The sequence below is a fragment of the Tupaia chinensis genome, unplaced genomic scaffold (genome assembly GCF_000334495.1).
Source record: "Tupaia chinensis unplaced genomic scaffold, TupChi_1.0 Scaffold144952_1, whole genome shotgun sequence".
Lineage (NCBI taxonomy): Eukaryota > Metazoa > Chordata > Mammalia > Scandentia > Tupaiidae > Tupaia > Tupaia belangeri.
This window is the reverse complement of record NW_006204812.1, coordinates 4623819-4634586: the sequence shown is the minus strand read 5'-3', so window position 1 is coordinate 4634586 and position 10768 is coordinate 4623819. Positions and strand designations below refer to the sequence as shown.

At 38.0% G+C, this 10768-nt stretch overlaps 1 protein-coding gene across 1 annotated transcript in view; it reads right to left on the bottom strand.

Moving 5' to 3' along the window:
* WDR35 (WD repeat domain 35) overlaps positions 1–10768 on the bottom strand; it is a 101433-nt gene that overhangs the window by 67770 nt on the left and 22895 nt on the right. Inside the window, 2 exon segments of the mRNA XM_014583870.2 lie at positions 464–582; positions 10678–10768. The exon segment at positions 10678–10768 is cut by the window's right edge and continues 50 nt beyond it. Coding sequence (XP_014439356.1) covers positions 464–582; positions 10678–10768 — 210 coding nt within the window.

The window sequence follows — 10768 nt, the reverse complement described above, 5'->3', positions numbered from 1 at the left end:
AAACCCTGACTTATGGAGTTGATTTACTACAGTATTCTAGAAAAGTTTACTAGTTCTAAGGTCTCCACACACACACACACACAAACACACACACACACACACACACACACACACACACAATTTCCTTCTGTTAGTTTCTTTCTTCTTTTTTTTGGAGAGGTTTTTGCTATAGGGCGCATGTGCTCACCATTGTGCGCTCACCAAAAAGACAGAGAGACAGAAAGCAAGAAATCATTCCCCAGAGAGATGGCCATGCCACAATCCCTTCTCCTCCATTCTACTCTTGGGATCTTGGGCACACACGCACATGCCCCCAGCATGAGTTTAAGCCACCAGGTATGGGACTTGAACTGCAATCGACTACATGGGAGTCCAGTGACATAGCCATTATGCCAACTGTTGGTCCCATCCTTCTGTTCTCTAAAACAAATAACTATGCATATACTTAAAGCTATAACAAGATTCAGGTTGAATATTTGCAAAATATATATGGGAATCAACAGCTAGTGCAATTTTCAGTCCACCTCCTTCCCAAGATAGCGCAGACATGTGCTTTCCAGGAACTTTCAAAGTACCCAGATGCTGAAAAATATATTATTGCATATTTAACCTAAATTATTACAATGAACTCAAATAAAAATTATCACCAATCATTTCACAGAGATCAAAAGTGGTATGTCAGGACCAGCAGTTAACGTAATGGCTATGTTGCTGGACTCCCACGTAGTTGACCACGGTTCGCGTCCCGGACGCCGGGCGTGTGTGCGTGTGTGCCCAAGATCCCGAGAGAAGAACAGAGGAGAAGGGATTGCGGCGTGGCCATCCCCCCTGGGGGTTGATTTCTTGCTTTCTATTTCTCTGTCTCTCTCTGTCTGTCTGGCGAGCACACGCACCCTATAGCAAAAAAGTGGTATGCGAATCATTTTGTGAAAGGTTACTATTCTTTTAAAAACATATTTTAAAACATATGCAAAGAAGAGAAAACCTCCAGGGTCCTCCACCTCTGCCTGGGTTGGGACTTTGGGTTCAGCTTCAGGGCTGTGAAGTACTCCCCCAGCTAGGGCTCCTCCACAGACCCCAGTGCTAGCCAGGACAGAAAGCCTCCAGAGTCCTCCACCTCAGCCTTGCTTGGGCCTCTAGGTTCAGCTTCAGGGCTGTGAAATACTCCCCCCAGCCAGGGCTTCCCCTGCTAGTCAGGACAGAAAGCCTCCAGGGTCCTCCACCTGCATTTTTAACCCAATTTCATTTTCTGTAATGTGATTTTTTATTTTTCCCCTTTTTCTTGTAGTGCTTTCTTCCTTTTTTCTTCGCTTTTCTTCCTCTTTCTATTTCCTACTCTTTTTGTTTTACCTTACTCTCCTGGTTTTACTGCTCAGCCCTTACCCACTGCCTAGAGACAACTAGGTGCACGGTATCTAAATTCTGAACATTGTGAGCTTTAGAGAATTCTTTGCACCTCAAGTAGTGGTTGCAAAAATAGTGAAATTCCCCTTCATAAATCTGATTACAAAACTCCTCTTGTATTTTCCACACTGGAGAACACAGTAGAAGGGAGAATATTGCACTGAATTATTTCACAGTAAGGGAAACACAGGAAATCAGTTTCATAATCTTCTGCAACAAGTTAGGCAAAAGTCAATACATTACCAAATGACTAAAATTCAGAGAAGAGCCTTAAGGGTCAGAGAATCAAGTAATACATCTCCAGCAAGGGAACACTGTAACTCATCTCCACATAGGGAAATATTAGAGGACATTACTGAAATGTCAGAGAAAGAATTTAGAATATTCATGGTAATAAAATTCTATGAGATACAAGAGAAAAGAGACATTGAGCTCCAAGAGATGAGGAAGTCCTTCCATGATAGGAAAGAAGAATTGGACACCATAAAAAAGAATCGAACAGAACTGTTAGACATGAAGGCTATAATACAGGAAATTAAAACTTCCCTTGAAAGTATTAGAAGCAACTTAGACCAAGCAGAAGCTTGAATTTTGGAAGTAGAAGACAAAACTTCTAACTTAGAAAAAATTATCAAAAATAGTCAGAAAACAGCATAATATACGAGAAATACTAGATACCATGAAACTCTCAAATATCCCAATAATTAATATCCCAGAAAGTGAAGGATCTAATAAGGGCATGGATAATCTATTCCATGAAATCCTGGAAGAAAACATCCCAAGTCTAGAGAGAAATTCAAACATCCAGACCCAAGAAATACAAAGAACCCCAGGTAGAATCAATCCAAAAAGATCCTTTCCATGGCACATTATATTAGATTGACTAAAATGACAGACAAAGACACGATACTAAGATTGGCAAGAGAGAAATGTCAAATCACTTACAAAGGCTATCCCATCAGGTTAACACCAGATCTCTTATTGGACACAATGCAAGCAAGGAAAGAATGGGGAAATATACTCAAAGCATTAAATGAAAAGCAATTTCAACCAAGAATACTTTACCCAGCAAGATTATCCTTCATATGGGAAAAGAAAATAAAAACACTCTCAGATAAACAAAACCTGATAGAATTTACCAACTCCAGACCAGCTCTTCAAGAAATTCTGAAAGTACTATACCAAGAAAACTAAACAGAGACAGACAGCAGGAAGAGAACAAAAAACAACCAAGAATATGGCCAACTTAATGTTAGGGACAAGTCTGGAAATATCAATAACGCTGAATGTTAATGGATTAAATTCTCCTATCAAGGGACACAGACTGGCAGACTGGATTAAAAATCAGAAACCCTCCATCTGCTGCCTACAAGAAACCCATCTCGTGGATAAAGACAAACATAGACTAAAAGTAAAGGGCTGAAAAAAGGTATTCCATGCAAATGGAAACCAGAAAAAAGTGGGAGTCGCTATATTGATTAAGGACAAAATAGACTTTAAGACGAAAACCATAAGAAGGGACAAAGAAGGGCATTATATAGTAGTAAAAGGGCTAATTCACCAAGAAGATAAAATGCTTATAAATATCTATGTACTAAACTTAGGAGCACCCAAATATATAAAGGAAAGACTGCAAGATCTAAAAGGAGAGATAGACTGTAACATAATAATTCTTGGAGATCTCAACACCCCATTACCTTCTTTAGACAGGTCAATGAGACAAAAAACAAGCAAAGAGATCCAGGACCTAAATGATACCATAAATTGGATGGACTTGATAAATATCTATAGAATTTTCCACCCAAAAAACACAAAATATATATTTTTCTCAGCTGCTCATGGTACTTTCTCAAAAACTGACCACATGATAGAGCACAAAACCAGCCTTTACAGATTCGAAGGCATAGAAACTATATTCAAAATCTTGTCTGACCATGATGGAATTAAACTTGATATTAATCTCAGGAAAAACCCTCAAAAATACACAAATACATGAAAACTAAATAACCTACTTCTAAATGACTTCATGACTACTGGAGAGATTAAAACTGAAATAAAAAGATTCATGGAAATAAATGATAATGAGTACACAAGTTTCCATGATTTATGGGACACTAAAAGCAGTTGTAAGAGGGAAGTTCATAGCAATTAGTGTGCACAAGAAAAAGATGGAAAGGTGGCAAAAGGACAACCTCACATCATGCCTCAGGGAGTTGGAAAAACAACAACAACAACAAAAAAGCCAAAAAAATGCCAGGAGAAAAGAAATAATAAAGATTCGAGCAGAAATAAATGAAATAGAAAATAAGCAAGTTACACAGAAAATAAATGAAAGGAAAAGCTGGTTCTTTGAAAAGATAAAAAGATTGACACACCATTAGCTAGACTTATTAAGAAGAAGAGAGAAAGGAACCAGATACATCAAATTGGCAATGAAATCAGGCAACATTACAACCAACATAACAGAAATACAAAACATCATTAGAGGATACTATGAGTGACTATATGCCAACAAACAAGAAAACATGGATGAGATGGACAAATTCCTAGAGATGTATAATTTACCAAGATTGACTCAAGAGGACACTGAACGCCTGAGTAGACCTATAGCAAGCAATGAGATTGAATCTCATTCAATAATAAATAACCTCCCAACAAAGAAAAGTCCACGTCCCAATGGCTTCATTGCTAAATTTTACAAAACTTTAAAAAAAAAAAAGAGGAAACCCCCATCCTACTCACACTGTTTCTAGAGATCCAAAAGGAAGAAACCCTTCCAAACTCATTCTATGACGCCTCCATTACACTCATTCCCAAAACGGATAAGGTTATGACCTATATCTACAAATATAGACACAGACCTATATCTCTGATGAACATAGATGCAAAAATTCTCAACAAGATACCTGCTAACTGTATTCAACAGCATATAAAAAAGACTATTCATCACAACCAGGTAGGCTTTATTCCAGGGATGCAAGGGTGATTCAACATACATAAAACCATAAATGTAATAAACCATATTAACAGAAAGAAAGATAAAAACCATATGATCATTTCAATTGCTGCGGAAAAAACATTTGACAAAATATAACATCCTTTCATGATTAAGACTTTTAGTAAAATTGGCATAGAAGTATTGTTTCTCAGCATAAGAAGAGCCATCTATGAGAAACCTATAGCTACCATTATACTGAATGGGGAAAAGCTGAAAGCTTTTCCACTAAAAATTGGTACAAGACAAGGCTGCCCACTTTCTCCACTCCTATTCAGTGTAGTACTGGGAGTCCTAGCCAATGCGATCAGACAAGAGAAGGAAATAAAAGGGATTCCAATAGCGAAAGAAGAACTGAAATGATCTCTGTTTGCCGGTGATATGATTGTTTACATATAAGACCCAATAGTATCCATGAAAAAACTCCTTGAAGTAATAAATGCATATAGTAAAGTAGCAGGATACAATATTAACTTTAAAAAGCCTACAGCATTTCTATATACAAACGAGCAGACAGAGACAGAATTGAAGAAAGTAATACCACCTAACCCCAATTAGAATGGCAAAGATTTAAAAAAAAAAAAAAAAGATAAGTGCTGGAGGGGATGCGGTGAAAGAGGAACACTCCCACACTGTTGGTGGGAATGTAAATTGGTCCAGCCACTGTGGAGGACAATATGGAGGTTCCTCAAAGACCTTCAAATAGACCTACCATATGATCCAGCAATTCCACTCCTGGGTATCTACCCAAAGGACAGTAGAACACTCAGTCGGAAAAGCACCTGCACATCTATATTCATTGCAGCCTTGTTCATGATTGCTAAGACATGGAGCCAACCCAAATGTCCACAAAGGGATGAACAGATTGAAAAAGTGTGGCACATATATTCCATGGAATATTATTGAGCCATAAAAAAACAATAAGGTCCTAGAATTTGATAGAAAGTAGACAAATATGGAAGATTTGTGGCTGAGTGAAGCAAATCAGGCTATGAAAGAGAGACACTGTCTGTCTCCATTTAACATATACCAACTGTCTGCACTCTATGGCAGAGACTGAAAGACTGGAGGACATACAAGCATTAAAAATTGTTACGGACACTAGAGCCAAAGTGGAAAGAGTATAGGAGGGGAAGAGTGTAGGAAAGGAAATTTGGGGAAGAAAATAGAGAGGTAAGACATTTGTGGAACACAGATATGGTTTATTATTTTTGATGAGGATGTGTATAGTATTCTTAACTGGACTGGACTGAGGTAAAGTCTCAGTACCATGGTGGGTAAAGTCTCTTTACAATCTAAATGATCTATAGTGATTAGATGTATAAATAATAATTAAAATTAATATTTTTAAAAAATTAAATAAAATACAAAAAAATTAATAAACGATGTGAAAAAAAAAAGAAAAGTTCTTACATCAAACATCAAATGGGGGACCAGCAGTTAGCGTACTGGCTAGGTCGCTGGACTCCCATGTAGTCGACTGCGGTTCGAGTCCCGGACCCGGTGGCTTAAAACTCACACCGGGCATGTGTGCATGCATGCCCAAGATCCCAAGAGGAGAATGGAGGAGAAGGGATTGCGGCGTGGCCATCCCCTCTGGGGGGTGATTTCTCACTTTCTATCTCTCTGTCTCTGTCTGTCTGGAGAGTGCACACGCCCTATAGCAAAAACCTCTCCAAAAAAAAAAAAAACATCAAATGGCAAAGAACATAGTGAGCAATGTTTAGGATTACAGTAAAAGTTTGTGGCCAGCCATGGTGGTGCAATAGTGATACAGCACTCCACAGTGTGAGGCCATGTGGGAGGCTCTCCCTGTACATGCTGGGTTCACACATGCATGCCAATGACACTGGCTGGCTGAAGCTGGGGGTGGATCATGGCATAAGGACCATTAGTCATGCCTGTCTTCTCTCTCTCTTTCTCCTCTTTCCTCTTTCATGAAAGAAATAAATAAGTAAACCATAAGTAAATTTAAAAAGTAAAACTTTGGGGAAAAAAAATGCAAAGATGCATCATGACTTTTCCAATGACCCAATATAATGAAAAACACACACAGTTTAGAAGTTTGCAAACTTTACCCAAAGAATTCAATATCAAATTTCATCAAATCTAAGATGGCATGGACTGAAATATGCATCTTTATTTTTATGCACAGCTAAGAAAAGAAAAAAACACATTACTAATTAAAATATGGCAACTTGGATCATAAAATGCATCCCAATAATAAACTTACAAAAACTGTACACTTTAGAATCAATGAAATACTGTATTAGTATACTCAATCCTGAAGTCTTTCCTTCCTCTGGGAACCCTCACCAACTAGTCACCAAGGCCAGTCACTTTTACTCCTTTCTAGTCTCCACAATTGCCTCTTTTCTTCACTGGCCTATGGGAACAGTCTCCTAACTTCAAGTCTTACCTTTCTATTCTTTTCTGATTCCCACCCTTAACCTCCCAATTTCAATCTCTTCTCTGCTGTCACAGTTAGCTTTCTGGAACACAAATCTGGTCATAATCTACCCTGTTTTTAAAAAGGGTTAATAATTTTAGAAAATCACTAGCTCCCTACTAGCACCTTCTTCAGGATGGCATAGTACAATGAATTCCTTTTTCCCATCTGGCCCAAAACTACATCTTTATTGCTTAATATCTCACTATGTGGCTATAATTACTCTATGCTCACTCACAAGGCCTCTGGACCTTTGGCCCACATTAGAGCCCTTCCCCCTGAAATCATCTTCTCCTTTTCCCCCAGAACTTATCCATCCTTATTGTTTCTTGGCTTCCTTGAGTGCTCCTTTTTATCCTTCTAGATACAACTCAAATATTACTCCCCCATGAGTTTTGCTTTCTTTCCTCCCTCGCTGGTTGCAGAGAATTAGACAGTGAGCTCCTTGAGAGTACTAACTGTATCATACATTTATCTCCCTAACCCTTAATAGATCACTTGGTAAACAGGTATTTAAGAAATATTTAAATACTTGTTAAGTAGACAATGTATTGGACATTGAACTAGTTTTTCATACTAGCTAGTACATTTTATGATTGAATTAATGAGTGAATGAGTGCAAATACATTTTTAATGTGGCCATGAAAAGACATTTTTAATCTATACTTATTTGTCTAAACAGGATAATCCCAAGAATTGCAATAAATTGTACTAGTATCCCTTGTTATTAAGCAGATAGTCTCTAAAGTCAAATTTAATACTGTTGTGGTTTGAATGTTTGCCCCCTCCAAAACTCTTGTTTTTAAGAAGTATTTATTTAAGTCCATTTGTTATTATTACTTTTTAATTTGGCCCCAGACAAGAGAGAGAGAAAGGGAAAGCGAGAAAGTAAGCCACTAGGTCCAGGACTCGAACTGCAGTCAGCCATGTGGGAATCCAGTGCCTTTAACCACCACACCACCTGCCGGTCCCTCCAAAACTCTTTTTAAAATATAACTGCTACTGTAATGATACTAACTGGTGGGATCTTAAGAGGTGATTAGGACTATGCTAATTTTGCTTTCGAGTGGACCAAAACCCACTTACAATTCTCAGTTTAACACTGAGCACATTCTTTTGCAAGATAAAACAAATAGGTCTTAGAATCCATGTTTTTCTACTTGGAGACCGCTGAACTAACAAAAGTAAGTAAATAAAACAACATAGTGATAAAATAAGCCAATGTGACCAACAAAAATAATCAAAGATTGTGAATTAAGAAAGAGGCTACAAACATAGAACTAATTGGAACATAGACTAATTGGAACAGATTTTTAATTATTTAGGAACTTTGAAAGCTATGTTTTTGCTTTTCCTTAGCTTTTACAAGAAACAGAAACAATGGTGGCTAACACTATATAAATCACCTACCTCTACAGTACATCCTACTTTGAGATACTGATTCAAAAGCATTCAGATGAGCTGAGATGGCTACTGAACTTGAGCTCTAAAATAATGCTTTCAGGGATTAAAAATGAAGAATTTCTGCTGAGATTTCTCCCTCCAGATTCATTTCTAGTGGGAAAAGTACAAACCTGAGCCCATCTTGAAATGGCTACTGACCTTGAGCTGTGAAATACTGCTTTCAGGGACTAAAAATGAAGAACTTCTGCTAAGACTTGTCCCTCTGAATTCATTTCTAGTGGCCTAGACAGGTCCAAGTGAACAGGATCCAAACATCTGAATACAATTAGAGTCAGAATATCCCTCAATTCCCACTGCATCTGATGCACAAAGAGTGAAAAACAGAATGGAATAGAGATTGTAGATCACCTCTTCCTGCATGCCTCTGAACGCTCAGATTGAACTTCAAGAATTAGGAAGAAACGCATCATCCATCAGATGACCAGAAAACACTGCAGGGTCATAAGAAATATGAGGAAGCAAGAAAATACCTCTCCTCCAAGGGAAAAGAATAACTCCTCTTCATCCAGACAGTATAATGAAACTCATGGAAATGTCAGATAAAGAATTTAGAATATTCATAGTGACAAAGCTAACAAAGATAGAAGAGAAGAGAGACAATGAACAGCAGAAGAGGCAGGAAGAAAGGGGCTGATGACTTCCAGGAGGTGAGGAAATTCTTGCAAAATCTAAAAGAGGAAATACACACCATATAAAGGAATCAAATGGCCCTGTTAGAGATGAAGGCTATAATACAAAAAGTCAAAACCTCCCTTAGTATTAAAAGCAGACTAGATCATACATTAAACTGAATCTCAGATGTAGAAGATAGAATTGCTAGCCTAAAAAAATCCACCAAGAAGACTGAGAAAATTGGCCAAAAAGATGAGGACAATATAAAAGAAATACTTGATGCCATCAAACATCCAAACATCCAGATAATTGGAACCCCAGAAGGCGAAGAGACTCGTAAGGGCTTTGATAATCTATCCACAAAATCCTAGAAGAAAACTTTCCAAACCTAGAGAGGCATTCAAAGATCCAGTCCCCAAAAATACAAAGAACCCCAAATACAATCAACCCAAGAAGATCTTCTCCAAGACATATTATAGTCAGATTGACCAAAACTACAAAGACAAGCTACTAAGACTGGCAAGAGAGAAATGTCAAGTTACCTACAAAGGATATCCCATCAGGCTTATAGCATACCTCTCATCTGAGACAATGCAAGCAAAGAAAGAATGGGAAAATATTTCAAAGTGTTAAGGGAAAAGCAATTTCAACCAAGAATACTGTAACCGGCAAGATTATCCTTCATGTGGGAAGAAAAGACAAGAACATTCTCAAATAAACAAAACCTGAAAGAACTTACCAACACCAGAGTAGCTCTTCAAGAAGTTCTGAAAAGAGTACTATAGCAGGAAAATTAAATACAGACACAGAGAAATAAGAGTTCAAAAACTGGAACCAGCAGTTGGCATAATGGCTATGTCGCTGGACTCCCATGTAGTCTATCGTAGTTCAAGCCCCGGACCCTGTGGCTTAAACTCACGCTGGGCACGTGTGCGTGCATGCCCAAGATCCCGAGAGGAGAATGGAGGAAAAAGGATTGTGGCATGGCCATCCTTCCTGGGGGGTGATTTCTTGCTTTCTGTATCTCTTTCTCTTTCTATCTTTCTGGCAAGCACACGTGCCCTATAGCAAAAACCTCTCAAAAAAAATGTAAAAATATTAGTATTAAAATATTAAAAACTCAGGCGAGCCTCATAGCCTGTTAAGGGAACCAAATTCCACATGACCAACCATAGTTCCAGCCCTGGCAACTTGAAAAACATGCCAGGCACATGAGTATGTATGGTCAAAATCCTGATAAGAAGAAGAAATGGAGGAGAAACAAGTGTGGCATGACCACACCCCATTGCAGGATGCTTTTCCCCCTCTTTCTCTGTCTCTCTAGAAAGCACATGCACCTCTGGCAATTAAATATATATATTAGGTTGTCAGGACAATCGTGACTTATTTTTCTATGTATTTTTAAGCAAAAATGCATCAGGACTTTCCCAACAACCGAGTACACACACACAGACACAATTGGTACAGGTTTTTATGCAATAAAAACACATATTATTGTAGTTTATCATAAAGATTTCTTATGTCAAACTTCTGGTTTTTTTACATATGCTGATAATAAAATAAATCCCATGATAAAATACAATGAAGACTATATGAAGGTGCCATTAATATACATGCAAAGTCTCATCGTCACTCAAAATGTCCCTAAAAGAAAGTGTGGCAAGTTTATACCTTTCTTCCATTCTTCTCTTCCCTTCCTTACTCACTGTATATTTAAATGAAAGGTAAAGAGAAAAGACTTTCATTCCTCTACCTCACCAAATGGTGTGTAAAACTGCACGATGTTCACATCTTTGTCCTGAGCGATAGTCTTCTGGGAGCCAGCCCCAGCCAACACGCTGCCG